The following is a 20,533-nucleotide window of genomic DNA, read 5'->3' as shown; positions in this document are numbered from 1 at the left end:
TCTTTCTTTCTCACATTGCTGAGAAAAACTGCTCTATTTCCTTTAGTTTTATAGATAAACTTTATTTAGGAATTGTGAGAAATAGTTAAAGTATCCCATTCTAGTATTTTTTAAGCTCTTTGTGTCTTAAACTTTTTCTTAAATGTCTTGTGGTTGGTCCAAAGGCTTTCCAGCTTGTTCTCTATGAATCTTCAAAGAACTGATTTTCTTTGTCATCTCTTTTTCCTTCTTCTGAAAGGAAAGGCTGTTGTTAGTTAGAACATTTCAGTTTGTGAGCTGTGAGTGTCCTCCTCCAGGAGTTTGTTGTCCTGTCCTTTCTGTCCTGAAAATGTACAAGCCCATAAATCTTGCTGTGAGTTACTGAAGAGATTGGATATTGCAGAGCCAGTAGCACCTGCTTCCCAATATACCCTGGCTCACAGAGCAGGCTTTTTATCAGGTTGGGTTTCTGTCCCTGTGTCAATACTCCTTTTCAAGTTCTAAAGAGAATTACCTTTAGGACAGTCCAGTCTCCTCTGCTCTGAGTCAGATACTGGTTTGGAGACAATTGATGGTGCACTTTTGCCGCTTAATGAGTGGTGGAAGTTTGTTATGAGTTAAAAAGAAAAGAAAGAAAGGAAAGAAGCATTTCCATGATCACTTATTCCTGCTGCAGCTTTCAGTACAACTGTCAGAGGGGATTGTTTTTCAGGAAAATGGTTTTAAAGACGTGGTGTTGCATATCTTCACTTTTTTTTTTTTTCTCAAGCCTAGAATCCTTCCTCCCTTAGCAAGCATCTGATTGCTCTCTGGACAGCTTTTTGCTTATCTCTTGAGTATCTATCTTGTATGTTTGTTATGTGTTATTGGTTTCAAATTTAAATTGAATTGAAACTTTTTATTTGCTTACCTATTGCTGAGCTTACAGTGCCTGTTCTGTTAGATGGTATTTCAGCAAAGGTAACTGTGTGTTTGATAGCAGAGACAATTTATGTGTGTTTTGAGTTGAAGATCCACTAAGTCAGGATTGCTCATGCAATTGTAAAACAGCCCTGAGTGCTCCAGCTCCTGTTTCCAGGATATAAGGTTTTTTTGCTCTTAAGCATGCTAGTAATTAAAATAATATCATAATATTATAAAATGAAATAATAATTTGAGAGATACATCAAGGCATTATTATTACGATATTCAGTTCAAATGGTTGTCCTGTTTCACACATTTCTATGTTCATTTGCACACAGTTGCTTTTGGCATTATCTTTGTGTAAAGGCATTCACAGAGCTGAGGCCACAGCGTCAGATGGACATTTACAGAGTACATTTCTGATGCAGGAACATTTCTGGTAGCAAGAGCTATTCCCATTTATAATCCATCAGTCAGAGCAGACCAATACATTTGTGGAGGGGGAAAAAAGGTTTTGCTAATGAGAAACTAAACCCAGACCAATCTCTTCTCTCCTGTAGGATGAGTCTCCAGGACAGGAGTTACAGAAGCTCATAAAAGCCCAACTCTTTATAATGTGTGAGTTTTAGCAGAATAAACAAAATTTTTCCAAGGGGCAGTACAGGGTGTAACAGTAGTTCATTGCTCAGTCCTATTTCTCCACTGGGTACTACTTTATTTCCTATTTGGGCTTAGCTGCATCTTGTTGTGGATCTTAGTGATTAAAAAGATGCTCCTGGGTGCTGTGGGGTGTGTGAGTACAAATCTGATTATAACAGGCAGAACACACACACACACGTTTGCCTGGTGTCGTGTGAGGGGACTGCTGAACAGATTATTCTGACATTAATGTCACCTGTGTGATGTGTCCAGAAATTAGAAACTCTTCTCTTTGGCAGCAGAGTACAGGCCCTGCAATGAGTGGCTTGTGCACGTAGGTGTTCTTTGCATGATTAAAACAATAAAAGTAATTTTCTTGCCTAAAATCCTGCTAAAGGAAGCTTTTCCATGACAAATAATGCTCCTGTTGCAGACCAGCTGAAAGAGAAGAGGTGAAATCTCTCTGAGAATATCAAGGGCCTCCCAGAACTGTGCCTTTTGTGTGTATTTCCTTGGAGCTGTTACAGACTTGGGGAGATAATTGGGTGTGTTGATGGGGCAACATGTGGGACTGTATCTCGATCAGAAGAGCTGCCATCTGCATCCCTGAAGCCGTGGCTTGGGATGGGACACGGGAACGGGGAACATGTGTGCTGAGGGAGGGAGGGAACTCTGCTGTAGAGGACAGGCACAGCCAGCAGTTACACTGAGCTCCCCATGCACAAAAAAAGTACCTGGTATTCCCAGAGCTGCCATCTTCAGCTAAAAGAAAAAAATGTACTTTTTTTTTTTCATAAAGGATCAAGGATTGATCCTTTTGATAAGGTCAAGGATGACAGCCAAGATGTGTGGAGTGTGTGCTGCTGTCGTGTGTGGGCACAAAGAGTGGAGGCTTTAAAGATGGAGCACAGAGGTGGCAGAAGAGGGGAATGGCAAGAATAGAAAGAGTTAGACCTGTTTCAGGCTACAGCAGTCTCAGTACCAAAAGATATTTTTATATATATTTATAAAAATCTATTTTGGTATTGGGACTGCTGCAGCCTGTGAGAGGTCTAAAACTTCCTATGGTTGTTTTTGATTTATTGTTTTCTGTTTGTTATATTACAGAAATGAGTGTGTATATACATAGGTATATATATATATATATTTATATATATATATAAATATAAAGAATTTTTTAGTCTTGTCAAATATATAGGATCCTGATTCCTGTTTATGAGGAATTACAGCCTGCCAAGATTGTATCTCCCCTCTTTGGAGCCTCTAGATTAAAAATCCTGCCCCAGTTGCCTTCCAGCCTCCCTTGATGTGCAGGATCCTTCAGAGAAGTACAACAAGGGGTCTCCTTGTGCTGCTGAGCGCTGTGGGGATGCTGCAGGTGGGGCAGGGAGAGCAACTTCTCACAAGCAAGAAAGCTGTAGACCCCTGGTCTGGATACAGATTTTGGAAGTATGATAATTAACATATAACTGGAGGGGTTTTTTCTACTCCTCTGTTTATAAAACATTTTTCTTCCTTATTTGGATTCTGATGGTGGTTATGTGCCAGTCCAGAAAATTACCATGGCATTCATAGTGCTGGTGACAACGGCATTTGTCTGCTGGCACTGGGAAGTGACTGTGCTGGCTTTTTGAGTCGTGTTCACAATGCCAAACTGAAGAAGTAAAACTGTCTAGGAAGGAAATTAATATCTTTAATGTGTGAATGCTTTTGCCCTACTTCTGTGTCCCTGCAGAATTTCTCGGGGTGTGGTACAAACTTTCATTTTGAGAGAGGTCTGGCTGTGAATGGGGGCAGAGATTAAAGCTGTACAGCCATTTTCCAGCACAGGAGGGCTGTGACTCGCTGAGGAGGTGCTCCCTGGGTGGTTGTGCAGTGCAGGGACAGCCGTGGTGCCTCCCTGGGTGACAGTGACAGTGACAGCATCACTCCCTGGGTGGCTGTGCAGTGCAGGGACAGCCGTGGTGCCTCCCTGGGTGACAGTGGCAGCGGTGCCCAGCTGTGGCTTTGCCATTGTCCCTGAGGCTCTGGCAGTGCCTGGGATGGGGCTCCAGCGGCACAGGCAGAGCCCCAGCTGAGTGAGGATGGAAAGCACATCCTCAGGGATGGCACAATGGAGCAGTACCAGTGCCAGTGCCAGGCAGGTGTGTGGGTGCTGCAGTGGGGTGTTCGGACACTGGCCGAGAGGAGCAGAAAATGTCCGTAGGCAAACTGCAGTCTGCATTTGGGTTCTCTTTTCCCACAGAAGGCATTTTAGGCCTAATCAGTCAACAGAGGTCATTAGCATCCCTAAATCTCTTCTTTCTTTAATCACTGACTTGAAAAAGGTTTTTTCTTGTATCTTCTCATTTAATAATGGTGTTCTTGCTAATTTTAATTTCCTTTGTGTTCTGTTTGTACAGGGCTTGGGAAACCATTCTGAATATCTCTGCTAAAACAAGACACTTTCTCAAGGCAGCTGAAATGGGAAATAGGACTTAATTTTTTTTTTTTTTAAGTGTTGCTGTTATCTCCATTCCATTGAGGAAGTACAAGCAAGATTAATTTTTTTTATAGGGATAAGTTTTGAACTGAAAAATAGGTTTCAAATCAAAACAGCAACAGTATTTACAGGAGGCTACATGAAAATTATTTTTTCCTATGCAGGATGTTGGTGACTGTCTTATGTTGTGGAGCAAATATCTTTTTGTTGAGATAACAACTAGTTTTTGATGACTTAAAAATGATGACTCTTGATTCCATGAAGATTAGTCATTTAATTTTTACTAAGTTTCTGCACTATCAAAGCATATCTTAGGGCCCTGAACACAGTCTTTAATCTGTCCTGGTGACTCCAGGAGTCTGTTCCTACTGCTGTGGAAATTTGTGTGTCAGTTCTAGAGACACTTTCCCCTGTTGTTATTGATGGAAATACAATGGAAAAATGTTAACTTATATATTCTAAGAATAAAACCTGAATTATACCTAGAAAAATTTTAGCTTCTGTGTGCAGCTCTGGGTGGCTGTTTGCTAAATGAAATGGAGATTGGTGTCTTTTTAAGAAAGCTGCTCTTTGAAGGGTATCCACTGAAAATAGTCAGAGGCAACGTTTCGGTTTATTTGCTTAAAATAACTGGGGAAAAAATCAATCTTTGACTATTTTGAGGTTTTAAATTTACTGCTGTATCGTGAGGACATGTAGATTTTATGGGACTTTGATGTTATGTGTTTTCTGCATGTAGTGGTTGTTGTGCTTTCTGTGAAGTGTTTTAAGTAGCAAGATGATTTTTTACTGTATCTGAATTGAAAATATTTATGTACTATTACTTCTGTCCTGTTTCTAATATAGGAAAATTAATCAGTGCTGAGCTGAAAAGACTTGAAGATACCTTTGGTTAGCTTACAGCTTGGTAATATTTAAAAAGTTTTTAATCTTTCTTATTTAGTTGTTTTTAAAGCAGCTCAGGCTATACTTTATCGTACTATAAACCCTCTGACATTTAATAAGCATCAGTAACCTCATAAAAGGGAAAACCAGTTATTTTTTCCCAAAATATTTGTTTCCAATTGCCACAGAAAAAACATATTGTTACTCTTCTCCGGTTCTATTTTAAGGCCTTAACACTAGAAATGAAACTTCAGGGAATGATCTATTAACAGCTGATTCTTCTCCCCTTTTGAAGAGCTGTTTTTAATAGGACAACTGACTATTTGATATTTCAAAACAAGTAGATGCTTCAGTTTTGGGTCCTTCACCTGACTGACTTTGTGACTTAAAGGTATTAGATAGATACATGGAGATAAATATGAAACAGATCATATGGTGATTTATGCAGAGTTTTGTGCTGTGTGGTATTACAGACTGTGTTTCCTGGAATTGTTGGGAGCTTTCTAAATATAGAGTTGAAAATGAAAAAATTGTGGGGGAAAAAATATGCAAGATGACAAAAGGAGCTGATAAAGGATGATGGGTGAGTGTGGAATATAAACAACATGAGGATAGAAAGGGCAGGTTTGGGGGTTGCTTGACAGATGAAATGGCTGGAAGCTGTGGGAGGTGCTGGTGTGGGCACAGGGACACAGAGCTGGGTGAGGATCAGCCACAGAGCTCCCAGAGTGGAAACTCAAGAGCCAGGAGGAGTTTTTGTGCTGTCAGTCGGGTTCCTCTGAATCATGAAAGCCAAGCCAACAAAGTCTTCGTCAGCACAGTTGTTTCTGCAGAGCTTTTGCTGCTCCAGCAATGTCATGTGAGGAGGGCATTCATTTTTCGCCTCCCAGGCCAACAGAACTGTGCTGGCAAGAACTAAAGACACATCATGTTGGATTTCATGAGCTTTTGAAATAGTTTGTCCCTCATGCCTTTAGACAGGCACGTCCTCTGGGGGGGAGAGGCCGAGCCACTCAACAGATGTGTTTTGTGCTAACCTAAAGCTCGGCTCTCTCTGAGGGCTGGCATTTGTGAAAGGTTAATGCTGCAATAGTGTTCAGGCTTTTGTCTGCCAATGTACATCTGCCCTGTGCAGATGCTCTCCAGGAGGCAATTATATAAAAAATTGCGTTTAGGGAACTGTTTTAAAGTCTGTTTCGGAAATTATTTTTTTCCCCCTCTCTCCCTAAAGCTTAAAAAAAAAAAAGTTAGAACAGATCCTAATGGAGCTACAACTTTAAATAGTGTATAAACCATTTGAGATTATTATAGTTACCTTAATGAGAGTGGCCTGGCCACAGAGCTGGGCTTTGTAATAACAATATGCAAATGCAAGCCAAGCTGGTTTCCATCCACCACAGATTGTTCAATGCTAGGACTGTAATTTCATCAGAAACCCTGCATTTGTTGGAACTCGGACTCCTGTTGTTCTTCATGTGTAGCTCCCCATGTGAAAACAAGGATTGTGGTGGGATTTTTTTCCCTAGGGGGTATCCTGGAATTCCAATCCTTTCCTTTCCTAAATTGTTAAAAGGAAAATACCTGAAGCCTACCAGATTTAATAGTGAGCTGGAAGTACCTGAGCATAACCCCTTTGCCATTGTCCATTGTAGCAGGAATTACATCCAGGGGACTGTTTCATTTTCCATGAGGAAACCTTTAATTCCTATGAGGTGCTCGGCTCTGATTGTTCATATCCTAAAAGTCCAAAGTGAAGTGCAGGAAGGGAATTCACAGGACAGTGACAGTGCTTTGTGCAGAGTGGAATAGCCAACCCTCCTGAGGACCAGGTTCCTCTGAAGAAGCATTTTACAGTGGCAGAGTTTATTCAGTGTACATTTCAAGCTTTATTTTTTTGAGTTTGTGGATAAAAAATTACAATGACAAACTCTACATAAGTACTTGAATGCTACAGTTTCCTATCAATATGTAGAATAAAAGACTGCTCTAGTCTTGCTGGTTGTTAAATTCTTATTCTCATTTATGCAGCTATGTTCCTGAAGGAATTATCTTGTTATTTTTTGTCACTATCAGCTAAACATTCCTATTGCATTCAGGAGTGAACTCACAGGAGAAGGTGAGGCAGGATTACAGAGCCTTAGATTATTGCTCAGAATTTAAAATATAAAGGGAGGGGGAAGGATAGTTACTAATAATACACCTTGGCTTCTCACATGCCTATTCCTGGGAAAGGTGTCCTCTTTAAAAGCCTGTCAGCCATCCTGTGAACAGTGGCAGTGTTCTGTCTTAGGCCCCGGGTGTGACAGAGAAGGGCACTGTATTGTTCTTTAAAAGTATTGCAGAGGTTGTAGCATGAAAATGTGTCAGTAAAGAAAAGGAGTATTTAAGTGATGAACTACAAGGCCGAGGGCAAGTTTCACTTTTTCTTTCTGATATGCAGCATTATTGTTGTACAAATAATAACCTGCACACCAGAGCGTGCTTAGGGCTGAAATGGGTGTTTGACAGGTTTGTTCTGGTGCTTTAAGTCTGTCCTTCCTTACAGAGCAGTCCTGTGAGAGCCTTTTATTGGGTTCACAATTGTGGGATTTTCTGTCCTAATTGGAGGGATTTTTCTCAAGAAAGTCTGCAAATGTCTTCTGCTAAATTTGGTGCTATTTCTGTCCAGTTAATTTTTAAATGATGCCTACAGTTGGTAGTAGGACATCACTTGCACAGACAGCAGGATACATTCAGTCCTTAATTAATTTTGAAGGAGGTAGAGTAACTGCACATTATGTGTTTGTATTCTAATCTATCATTGTACTGCTTCTTTGAAAATCTGATTATTAAGTAGCTTGGTAAATTGAATCAAATAAGAAGTATCTTCTAATGCTAATGCAGTAAATAGCATTCAGTTGTTAAGTGATTAATGTAGAACTTCCAAACCTGGGTAAATAGCAGCATTGGGAAAAGTATAAATCTCTGATTTAAGTGTATTTAAATCAATACAGCCTGGATTCACTCGTACAGCATTTTCTAGTACATAAATCTAAACAACATTAGTGAATCTTTTTGATTCATGCTTCAAAAGTGGATCAATTTCTCATTTATTTGTTATTAATAATTGTATAATTAAGACCAGACCTGCACAATATCACAGTGCAGTAGGCAGACCAGGACTCTTGGCTTCCCAGTGAGTCGTTTAATGGGTCTCAAACTTTAGACATAAGATAACATGCAGAAAACAGGTGTTGCCTTCTCTGGAAAAAGGGAACAGCTGCCTCTGCAGAATTCCAGCTTCTATTTCTCATAATTGTACAAATCTGAGTTTTCTGTGAAATGAATGGCAATCTTAAAATCATCTGCTCTGTTTTATAGATCCTGTGTGGTAGATTTTTAACAACCTGGGCCACAGAAGCACTAGTTGAGAGAGGGAGAGCAAAATTCTGTTTTCAGCCCCTGGCTTATGGCTCTTGGAGCATCTGTGAGCACAGCCTGGGCCGTTTGTGGCAGCAGAGTTGTTGCTCCCACTGGAATCCTCCCTTGCTCTCCAAGTCAGGATTTTCAGGGGTGGGGTGGAATTTTTTTTTGTTTTTTCTTCTCCTTTCCTCTCCTTTGTCACCTCAGGCAGTTTTCCTCCAGTCCTTTTCCCACCTCTCCCCTAAGGAAAGTTTCCCAGGAGGAACTCATCTGTTCCAAATATAGGTGTTGGTCATGTTGTCCATCTTTTGCCTCAGGACTCATCTACAGGCTCTCAGATAATTAGTTCTCTGTTGGTCTGGGTGTCTGACTCACCAAAGTTAGTTGTTCCCAAGAACTGTGTGTGGATTGTTGTCCTCAAGAACTGAACAGTAGCTGGATGCAGTAATTCTCTTTTAGTTATACCCATAGCTTGTGTTAATGTAATGGTAAGATAATTTTGATTGACATTTTTCTACTTAAGGTGTAAACATTCTCCCCTTTCATCCTAACAAAGGAACATCTGTAGCTTTATGAGTGTTTTTGGTTGGTGGGGAAATCGGTGTTTGTTCTAATCACAGGAGCCCTGAGTTTATGGTGCTCATATAAATATGTTTGTATACTTGAGGTGAAAAACAGCTGGATAAAGCTCTTGCTGTGGCAAGTGTTTTGTTTGAGTCTTCACAGTTATGGTTTTCTAGGAAATGTCCTTGACTTCTCTCAGAAAAAAACCAAAGCACTTCCACGTCCCAGGAAAGTTTGCCTCACCGTTATTCCAGGGGTGAGGCAGGACTGTGCTACAGGCTGTTGTGTTCATCAGTCTGTTCCTCCCCTTGAGCCGTGGGGGGAGTCGCTACATAAGCTGCTGTGCCAGAGTTGGTTTGTGTTTTTTTCTCATGCAGCTCCTTCTGTAATAGGTTTTTTTGAAATAACATGAGTCTTAGACAAAACTTGGGTCTCCCAAACGAAAAAAACAAGTGGATTTGTAGATTCCCTTTAAGTAGACAGTGCTGCTTCTGAGGAGGATATTACTAGTCTAGCCTTTTTGTAGTAATGGTAATTGTTTAATGCAGAGCTGCTTTTATGCATTTTTTCCCCTTCCTGATATTTCCTCTCTCTAGGGAGGATTATCCCTATAATCAGTTTAATGGAATATGTGATAAATAGCATAAAAAATAACCTGCTGCTGTGCTTCCTCTGGGTGTATGTACAGGTATAAAGGGGAGTTTTCACATAAAGCAGCTTCTGAGGCGAAGTGGAGCTTTGCTTGGAACTAGATGTTGGGAGTTAACCCAAGGTACAGCCGGGAGATTTTGGAATGACTTGCAACAAACCTCACTGGGAATTCAGCACAAAATTTTGACTGCCAGGTTAGGGGTAGACTCATAATCATAGTAAAAATAAGGTGGATCTTGTCCACAACCAGGATACTCTTAAGGCCTGTGCAGGAATTCTCTTGAGGTATTGGTGAACAGAAGCTTTTTTAAGAAATAATTTTTCATTTTACCTCTCCACTGGCAGTGTGTCCACTTTGTGTGTTGAACGTGGATTTGTTTTATCCCCCACCCTTCTAATCCAATTTCTTGCCCTTATTTTGATATCAGTTATTTTAACAGCTGTTCCTGGGGTCTTTTACAACAATTATATTAATAATAACTTTAACACAGAACAAAAAATCACCTTCTGTCTTTTACTTTCTTTTTAAAAGAAAAAGACTGGATTTCCCCGTCATGGGCAGAGCAAAGTTTCCTATCTCCATCTACACTGCCCACAAGAAGGAGATGGAACTATTGATGCCTATTAGAGAAATTGGATTGAGTAGATCCTGTTCCCAGAAATATCTCTACTCATTACAGGTCAATTGAGTGGGTTTCCATATGATGATTTTCAAGTCAGAACCTGACACAAAGGACCCGGTGGTTTTCCATGTGTCAGGATTCAGGAGGCTGCCATCATGAAACTCAGGAATGGCTTTGCTGGATGAGATTTTTTCTGTCTTGTCACAGGTTGTGCAAAAGAAAGCAGCAAGAGCACAGCACTGACCTTTTTATGATGTGCTGACTGACAAGCATGTGCCTGTGCAGTACTAGACTTCACTCACAACTCATAATTCTGATTTTCCCTCTGAAATGGGGAGAATAGTTGCAAAGACAAAGTGGTTACAACTTTTCAGAAAGAGAATTACTGGACTTTTAAGATGAGTGGTGGGTGTATAGTGTTACTATATACTTGTCTGATGAACAAGAGGAAAAACATACATTTCAGCACTAAGTGCTCAGATGGGAACAGCAGCCCTGAGGGTGAAGAAGCTACAGTGTGACATATTATCCTCCACTTTTACATGCAAGTCCTTGTACTTCCTCTCCATGCCTATTTTTGTCACCTCTAAAATATAGTAAAATTGAAAGGCTTTTTTCACAAGATCTGCTGTGAGCTGTTTGAACTTTTAATATTATAAGTAATGCTCAGTCCTTTCACTGTTCAGATAATTTTAGGGCAGAGATATCATGTCCCTCTTATTAAATTCTGCAGATTTTATGTTAGTTGGTATTGCAGTCCAGTGTATGGCCAGTGCTGGGATTTGGTGTCAGTCACTCACTTTGCTGACTAGAACCAATTTCCTCCCCAGAGAGTAGAGCAGCTCCTAAGGAGCCTTCCTGCTTTTTTTCTCCTTTTTTCTGTCCTTCACAGCACACAGTAAATTAACATCCAACTATTTGGGGAGGTGAAAGAGCTGAGATTCATAGGGATGGTCTGTGATTTGCCCCCCTGCTCAGACTGAAGCACATAAAATTCCTGAAGTCTTTTTTAATCCAATCACTGCCATTTTAGAAACTAGAACCAGATTATCTCAGCTATGACAATTGTCTGGATTAGAGGAAACTTCAGGGACTGTTACCCAAGTACTTCTAACTCACAGTTGTGTGTCACAAACACAAGGTTGCATTATCAATTACAGTGAATCTGTGGCTGTTATTATTTTAAAAATCAGGTAAGCAAAGATTCATTTTTCTATTAAGTGTGTTTTGCTCTTAATCTGAAGCATTTACTCGTGGATGCACATATGGTGATTCCAGTTGACTCAAAATAGCCACATTCTGTGAACCCAAAAACTAGATATTTATGTGTGAATTGAAACTATACAGCTTTTCCTCAGCTCTCTCCCTTTCCCTATATGTTACATAGCACCAAATCTGCAGCTTTAAATCTGTCTGCAAGGAAAAATCTGTCCAGAACAAGTTCTAAGCTGATTTGCAGTTAGGTTGGTGTAGGAAATATAAGGACATTTTTCCTGTGCATCAGTTTTCTGGATTGACATAGGCAGGCAATATGTTTGCAGCAGGAGTTTTAGTAACTGAGGATGCTGAGACCATTTGAAAATGGTGTTGCAAAGGGACAGGAGCCCTTATTGAATTTGATGGGATTAAAGGAAAAACTTCAAGGTGTTCATTGCAGTTACTATGTTTGTGACTTGCGTAGGGAGTAGCAATTAAATTACACTTATTTTCCAATATTATAATTGCAACTGGACGTACATGTTTTGACTTATGATTTTTTTTTTCTGTCTTCAGCATGTAATATTTTTGAACATTTATCTAAATATAGTACAAATCATATATCAGGCAGCAAAATCAAACAGCATCTCTCTTCAAGTTCTGCTTAACAGTGAAGGTTGTTAACCTGAGCTTCTTCATAAATCTTAGTATGTGCATCTGGATTGTCTGGGAAAACTGTCTTGGAGTTACTTTTGCTTTGCCATGAGAGGTGTGCCCTTGCCTTCCACCTCAAACGCTGCCTTGGGAGTGGTGGGGTTACTTCTGAAAAAGAGGGAAGATGGAACATTATCAGTTTTGTAAAACTGTAAATCCAAATCCGACGGCATTTATTTTGCTGAGTAAAATAAAACTGTCTTCTGTAATTCAAGCTGCCTAAAATATGGGTTATGTAGATTATTAACTACAACAAAGAGAAAATCGCTGTTACACTGACAGGGGTTTGGGAGCTTCCATGGCCTGTCACTCCCCCACACCCTCTGAGCTGTGGATTTCTGCCTCTTTGGGAAGATACCTGCTTGTTTATGGGAACAGTGTCACCAGGAATGCCAGCAAAATGTTTATTATGACTAGTGTTAACTCTGTAATGTCTGGAATTGTAAGGAAAACTGTCACTGCTGCTCGATAGGACAAGTAAAATGGGTATGACAAAAGCTGATTTCTTCTGTGGCTTCTGATTTTTTATTTTCTTCCTTAAAATGACTGTTTAAGCTTTTGGGTGTCACCAAGTTCCCTCTCCCCTCCCACACCGAGTAAAAGTGCAATGTATTTCCTTTGTTGGTTTTCAGGCATTCAAAAGGGATGTTCCTGCTGATTCAAGACCACATAGTTCTGTCCAGGACTCTACACTGGGGATAGGGACATGGGACTCCTCCTGCCAGATTCCAGATGGTTCATTCCAGCTGACATCCTGGTTGACAACTGTGAAAAGGAACTTCGGATTATTCTATTTTATCTTCGTGGAAGACCTCAATCCCCAAACTGTAGGACATATCAGGTACTAACCCAGATAGTAACACTTTTCTACAATATTCTTTGATTGTTATTTGTTTCCTATGAATGATTTTAAGCATTCAGATCTTACTCTTTATTTCTTTGAAGAAGTGGGAAATTCTTGGTTTTACTTGCACTGTAGCTGAGTAATGACAAGAATTTGTGTTTCTTGTTTTCTAGGGAAAATTTGAGGTGATTCTGTTACAACATTTAGTCATATTTTATAGAGTTTTAAAAATTATTATTATTATAAATTCTATTTGTTGATAATGGTTATTATTATTTTAATTACCAAATCTGTTGCTTTTGAGAAAATACTTAATTTTATTAAGACTAATTTTACTATATTTGGTACATAAGGTACCAACTGCACAAGTTCCGAATGCAGGAACTATCTGGCAACAATAAAACTTTAATGTTGCCAGATTAATAAAGTTTTAATGAAATTTATGATTTTTTGCACACTTGGGAAATTATGATTCATCTAATTACTTTCAACCCTCTTAAAATAAATCTGTGTGTAATTCTCTTTTCCTTTCAGAAAATCTTCCCTTGTTTCTGTTGGAACCTAGTTTATTTTTAAAATAGAGAAAGAAAAATCTGTGAGTGCTATCCAATAGTGCAACCCTTAGTTCTTGTTTGTAGAGATGTTTGCTCTTAAAGCCTCTTGATAAAAGTGGTTAAAAAGAAATCACTTCCTCTAATACAAGACAGGAAAAAGGTCCTTTTTGCAACAAAATCGTGTTTATTTTGGGCAGCTGTTTAGGTGGGGTTTTTTGATTCATTTTAAATGACTCAATGATCCACTTTTTCTTTGTCCTAAAGGTTCCATATTTCTTGTAGAATTTTAAAATAACCTTTTCTAATGAGGATGTCTGATATTCTCACTGTAAAAGATGAAACTGATGCAATGAAGGGTTCAGAAGCTGAATTTAAAGACACAGACCCAGTTGAAAACCTTCTAAAATCAGGAAGTCAGGAGCAGATTCCAGCAGAGAAGGATGAGAATTGTCCTGATAACAAGAACAGTATGCCGGTAAGGAGCTCTTCACTTCATTTTTCACTAGAGTATCATGTTAAATAAATCTGGTTCTTGTTCTTCTCCATTCTCTTCATCCTCTAAGGTGTTTCTTTGGTACAGGGTAGGAAAACCTGGCTGGTGTTAGGGAAGCAAGTGGGATGATTATTGCTTCCTCTCCCCTCCTGTAAAGATGAGTCAGACATTTTTAAGAATACCTTCTCTTTTCCTCTGTTCTTCATTGCTTGACAGCTTTGGTACATGACTTTTAAGTAGGAAAGACAGTCCTCATGATTCTTATAAAGAATGGCCTCTGCAGGTGGGAGATGGATCTGTAAAGAAGCCATGGCATCACATTTCAAGTGAGAAGGAGCTGAGGCAAATAGTGTGTAAACACCTTGTGTCAATGGAGAGCACCCTGATAAGGGTGGGTCGGGAATTTGTGGCAGCAGATTTGATCCCTCTGAGGTTTAGTTTAGTGTTTATGCTCCTGAGCCCTGGGAGATGGGTCTCTTTCCCGTGGGACAAGGTAGCTCACTCCTGGCTGAGGCTCCCACCTGCTCCCTGAGGACTGTAAGCAGCTCAGATGAGGAGGAGTTCAGGAAAGCAGCTAAAAATTTCTGTCACAACCTAGAAAATGGACCAGATTTCTAAAAGAAAGCACAGAAGTTTGTGTTTTACAAAAATCTAGTTGTCTACAGGAATTTTGTGTCTGTGGGTTAAGACTGAACAATTTTCTGTTAAAAATCCTGACTGGGATATGGGAGATTCATTCTCTTGTGGGTTGCAAAACCAGGACAGCACTTATTAGATTTTTGTTATTGAGAATTGAGTCAAAGGTTCTTTGGGGAGTAGTTTTGTTCAAGACTAACAATTCAGTATTCCACTGAGTGAAGTAAACTTTATCTGTATGTTATATTGCTTCCAAATAAATCTTGTAGATCCCTGAAATAAGAATAGTTTTACACTTTAATGTCTGCTGGCTTTATTAAGGCTGGCATCAGTGTAAATAAATAACTTTATGGAAAAAAATAGATCCTTGAAATGAAATAGTTCTCCTGAAATATAAGAAATAACTGCTACTGAAAAGCTGGTGGCATTATGGCTGAGCTGGTATTTCCTTTAATCAATGCAATATCTCAGTAGCAAGCCTTAAAAATTAATTTAAGGTTTATTTATCTTCATACAGTTCAGTAATATGGAAAAATCCCTTTCACGTTTCCTCATTTAACAAATCCCATTCAACAAATTGTGATGTGGAAACTTGTATGAGACTCAAGTGGCAGATAAGAAATAAACTCCCCAGTCAGAAAGTCCAGAGGAATGAACCTGTTAGAGCTGCCAGGGGTGTGGGTTTGGCAGGGGGTGATTGCTTGGGGTGCTGCCCAGGATTGAGGGCTGATGGTTGGAACAATCATCTCCATACCCAAAAGGAACTGAGTAACTGGAGGCTGTTTGATGGCCACAGCTTCACTGGCATCTGTGCTCAGTGCTGTCCTGAGTGCGGTGTCCAGGAGTCTCCACTGGAATTGGAACATTCCTGTTACCTCAGCAGTGTCATTAAAAACGGAGTTTGGAGGCTGAGGGTGCAGATTTCCAGAGTGGGAGACAGGCAGTTACCAGTGGAACCTTGCTAATGTGAGCAAGCCCTTTGCAACAGGGGAAGTCAGTAGAAGCTGATGTCACTTTTACTGTGGTAGCCTCTGGTGCAAATATATGTGTCATACATATATTTGAGGAGTTCTCATTGAAAGCATGTTTTATACTAAAATACAAACATTTTGGATTGTCCCTAGTAAAAAATCCTTGTGGAACAGTGGAGCAATCAGCAAGCTTTTACCTAATGGATGATTAAATAGTTTGATGAAGTTTCACAGAACACATGACTTGTCATTAAGTGCAGGTGATAAAGTATTTGCTGAGAAATGTTAGAGAATGTTATCAGAAGCTTATTGGAATTTGTTGTGTTCTTCTGTTTGGTAACTGAGAGGATGGGTTGGGGGTGGGAGTTGGATGGGATTTGGGTTTGGCTTTCCTCCCTAGCAGTAGAATAGGTTTAATACCTATTGGCAAACTACAGTAATACTCCTGAGTACAGTTATAACTTGAATTCTGACTCTTCACAGCCAAGGAAGAAACAGGTTGTGATTTTTCCTCTGTCTAAACTTAACGTGGTTTGAGTTCAAGTATGTTTCTGGATCTTCACCGTTCAGAAACTGGTGATTATGTTTTGAAATGTAACTGTGATTCTAAATTCCAGATTCTTTTGAGGGGTTGTGTATTAGTAACTGATTTGCTATTGTGGATGCTGTTGGAGGTACAGTGTGAATGAGAAAAGTATCTAATCAGAGGACGTGACCAGCACTCTCAATTTCTTTAAGTAGTGCAAGAGTGGTATAACTGATACAGAGATTTCTGGATTGTCATATCTGAATTGAGGTTCTAGTGTCATTTAAGTGACACTGGAAACAAGAGGCACATGAACATGCACAGCAGCACTGTGGTAGTTTTTGGGATCAGGAAGGTTTTGGTTCACCAATCACTGTTGTCTCCCACATGTTAATCTTATCCAGGTCAAGTGACAACACACTAATTTGGAATTAGCTGGAATACAGAGTCTGAAGTGTGTTGCCTTTGTCCTTAGGTGGTGGGGACAGGCAATACTGTAAGGGCTGTCAGGAAATATTGACAACACATTAAAGATCTGAATTTATCTTGCAAGATAGTCCCTTATGGTTCTTATTATTAGGAACATTTCTTTTATTAAACCATAAAAGCCTTGTGGAAGGATGGAGGCTGGAGCATGAATGCAGAGTTGTGTGCATCTCCTGTATGAGATAGGCAAGGCAAATGTTGTATTAAGGAGTGTCATTCTGATTTTGTTTTATGCTAATTACACAGATATCTTTGTCCTTTGGGGGAATCAGGTTAATTTCTTTACTTGGCAACTTAACATCTCTCTTTCTACAAGTTTCTTCCCTCCCTACTGGCGCAAACCTTGAGTGCTCTCTCTCTTTCACAGCTTGAGTTCTCTGAAGCTTTTCTTTGCCTCCTCCCCAGCTGTTGTGGCCTTAGCAGGATTTACCTTTCTTTGTCTCCAAAATACGTGACATAATACTTTTAAATAGGTAAATGATCAGGTAGATTCTCTACTTTTGAACTACCTCCATGTCCAATGGTGAAGCTATTTTTCCATCACTCACCCTCCGCTGTGTCATGGAAAATTGCTGTCACTGCTCACTGATGGAGGACAGCAAGTAGCCAGAGCCCACACTGTTCTTTCCTTCGGTGGTACAGATCTGTCTGTGGTGCTCAGGACTTTAGTCCTTAAGTGGACTTAAAATTGAGACCTAATTGAGCAGAAAGGTGAGAAGCCGAGTGTCCTCAGAACACCCTTTGTTCAGATTTGTCGTGTTGTGCCTGTCCTCAGAAATGTCCAAATGGTACTTCAGAAATAGGGCTCCTTCACAAAGCCTTTCACACGTCTGAGTTTGCCATCTTGTGCCTGCCCTGTTTTTATGCAGCTTGTTTAGACAGCACGGGGATGATGGAGGAGGATCTGTAACAGCTCCACGTTTTTCCTTTGCATTTAATATGTGTGATCTGGTGAGGTCATTAGGGCAAAAATAAAGTAGGCAAATACTCCTACTGAAAGCCTGGATGTATATGATTACATGTGTTTGGTAAATGCTATCTTATTTCCCTTTTTATCGTGCAGTTGGAACTGTAGCATAATAGTTGGTCTTAAAAGTGGTTGTGTTTTTTGTGGTTTTTTTTAAAAGACAAGAACCTAATCATTATTTTCATTATGCAATTATTTGGAATACTTGCTTTTAAACACTGTCTTGAAATCATGCCCATAATGACTATAAATAGGGCTTTCATTAACACAGTGTTTTCTCAAGGCAGTAGAAGTCTTTGAGAGCTGCAAATATGAAGAAATTGCTTAATTTGCACTCACCAAGGATTGCGTGTTCTAAATTAGCTATAAATTCTTTTTCACAAGTGGGGAACATAAAGATGCTCTGTAGGAGCAAAACCCAGTAAGTGCAGAGAAATTAGGACAGAACTAAAATTCATGGGCCTGAAAAGAGAGAAAATCATAGAATCATAGAATCACAGAATAGATTGGGTTGGAAAAGACCTCCAAGATCATCAAGTCCAACCCCTGATCCAACTCCAATTACTATATCATGGCACTAAGGGCCACGTCCAATTTCTTTTTAAAAACCTCCAGGGATGGTGAATCCACCACCTCTCTGGGTAGGCCGTTCCAATGCCTGATAACCCTCTCTGTAAAGAATTTCTTCCTAACATCTAACCTAAACCTCCCCTGGCAGAGCTTGAGCCCATGTCCCCTTGTCCTATTGTTGGTTGCCTGGGAGAAGAGACCAACCCCCACCTGGCTATAACCTCCCTTCAGGTAGTTGAAGAGAGTGATGAGGTCGCCTCTAAGCCTTCTCTTCTCCGGACTGAACAGCCCCAGCTCCCTCAGCCTCTCCTCATAGGACTTGTGCTCCAGTCCCTTCACCAGCCTCGTTGCTCTTCTCTTCATTAACAGCTACAATGTGCATTGGCTGCCTGTTGTCCTGGCATTCCGGTGGAAATGGTGTCATCCTCTGTCCAAGAAAGGCATCACTGGATTGTGCCCAGTTATCTTCATGTTTTGAGAGTGCACTGACGGGACTTTGGGTTTTGTACCTTCAGGCCCAGGCCTCACACCACCAGCCTGTTCCCTGTGAGCTGTTCCAGCACTCTGGCCATTTATTATTCCAGTGCTTCTTACCAACAAGTGTGTGGTGCTCATTGCTCACAGTTACAGCTGGATGTGGAGGCTTGTATTTTGTGTTTTGGCATCCTGAAAGTCACACAGGAAAGCCAGGAATCCAGACCTGTCACAGGAGTGTTGGACAAGTTTGGATGTGATGGGTGGGATGAAACTTGTCTCATGTGGAACGTTGAGGTTTGAGTCATTTTAGTCAAGGGAGAATCTCCCTCCTGCAGTGGCCCCCCACTGTTGTTAGTATTGGTTTAGTCCCTAAAAATTGTCAGGTGCTCATGAAACTGAGCACCAGAGTATTCCAGTACCTTAGTTTACTGCCCTGAATATCCTATATTTCCTTATTCTCCAGAGGTTGCAAACACCTGTCATTAGAAAATTGACAGTGTCAGTGTTGGCTTTCCAACCTGGAAACACAACTGTAATTCCCCAAGGAAAGCAGAAGATGAGACAAAACACATGTAAAACACTTTAAGGAATGTACAAGCAAACTTGTCCTATTGTCATTGAAATATAAAACCCACATTAATTTAAAACATTCCTATGAAGAATTCAGATTTGATACCGGATCATTTCAATATCTCAATTAAATTTTGAGACATTTGCTTTATCTGGTGTAAAACTGAAGTTTTGGCTGCAGTGGATTCCTGAGACTTTACTGAGGTAAAGTGAGGAGAGATCTGTGCTTTGTACAGATCTTGACTGAATTTAATTACAATATGGTTTCTCCTTTCCAGCAACAATCTCTTCTCTGCTGTTTTTTTTTTAATCACTCTTAAAAATAACTGAAATGTGTGACTTATCTAATTAGTGAGCAGTAGCTTGTGTGTCAAGTTCTGGTTAACAGTACTGGGAATTCTTTTTGGCTGGTTTAAAGTGTCTGATACCCTAAATTGGTTTCTCTCCTCTGTGCCCCCTCAAATGTTGGATCTGGGCTGTTTGCTTCCATATATTCTTTTGGTTTATATACTGGCTTCAAATCTTCCAGAATTTTGCAAAAGATAAACAATTGTCCAAGTGTGGATTCCTTTGCTTCTGGACAGTGAACTGAGGACCCTGCTGATAGTCCTGATGTGATTTTGAGTTTACGCTACTGGATTTGAATGCACCTCAGCTAATCGAGGCTGGAGTAATCCACAGGAGGGTGGGAAATCATCCAGTTCTGGAAAGTTCAGTAGCTTGGTGTAACAGGAACTCTGTGAGGGATGTACAGAACACCAGCTTTCAGGGTGCAGGGAATGCTTTCAGCTGGGATGATGGAAAGGAAAAAAGTATTTTGGAGGTAACAGCAAAACTCCAAGCCTCTATATGGTTCCAGGTATGGAAACAGCAAAACTCAGAGTCTGACTGGTTCCAGGTCTGGAAGCATTTGGACTGTCTCTGCTGCTCAAAATCCCAGCAAGCTTCCTTTGAAAAGCTGCTGATGAGTTCAGTTAGTTTTCAGTGCAGCTATTTAAAATACTGTTACACAGTGAAATGAGCTGAAATGAGCTCCCCTTCTGCTGCTCCTCAGCTGAGCTGCTGCAACACCCAAAATAGACATTTAGGACTTGAGGAAAATGAGAGGAAAAGCGGCTCTGCCTTACGAGCAGAGCTCTCTGCTGGAGGCCAGGTGTGCTTTTTAAGCAACATGTACATCCTGCTAAGAGGCTCAGGCACTTGATAGACATCTCCTGAGGAGGGCTGGCTTCAGGGAGCTTTCCAATGGAGTTTCTATTTAGTTTCCTTCTGAAAGGATGAAATATTGTCCATTAAACAACATTTGAAATTATATTACCAGTATTCCTTTTTCCTTACAAATATTAGACCTGTGTTCTCTAAAACGAGTTCTATTAAAGGCTTCTCTGTACCTGAGTTTT

General features: G+C 40.2%; 1 protein-coding gene across 12 annotated transcripts in view; it reads left to right on the top strand.

Moving 5' to 3' along the window:
- The window catches only part of R3HDM1 (R3H domain containing 1), a 77,239-nt gene that overhangs the window by 15,572 nt on the left and 41,134 nt on the right, over positions 1-20,533 (top strand). For all 12 annotated transcript variants that reach the window (XM_027656179.1, XM_027656176.1, XM_027656177.1 and 9 more), the window contains exons 2-3: positions 12,672-12,880; positions 13,702-13,912. In XM_027656179.1, the coding sequence (XP_027511980.1) occupies positions 13,742-13,912 (171 nt within the window). In that variant the 5' untranslated portion in view covers positions 12,672-12,880; positions 13,702-13,741. The remainder of the gene's footprint in view (positions 1-12,671; positions 12,881-13,701; positions 13,913-20,533) is intronic.

The sequence above is a fragment of the Corapipo altera genome, unplaced genomic scaffold, assembly GCF_003945725.1.
Source record: "Corapipo altera isolate COAL_440 unplaced genomic scaffold, ASM394572v1 68, whole genome shotgun sequence".
NCBI classification, from domain to species: domain Eukaryota; kingdom Metazoa; phylum Chordata; class Aves; order Passeriformes; family Pipridae; genus Corapipo; species Corapipo altera.
The sequence above is the reverse complement of the archived record's forward strand: the minus strand, read 5'-3'. Positions and strand labels throughout refer to the sequence as shown.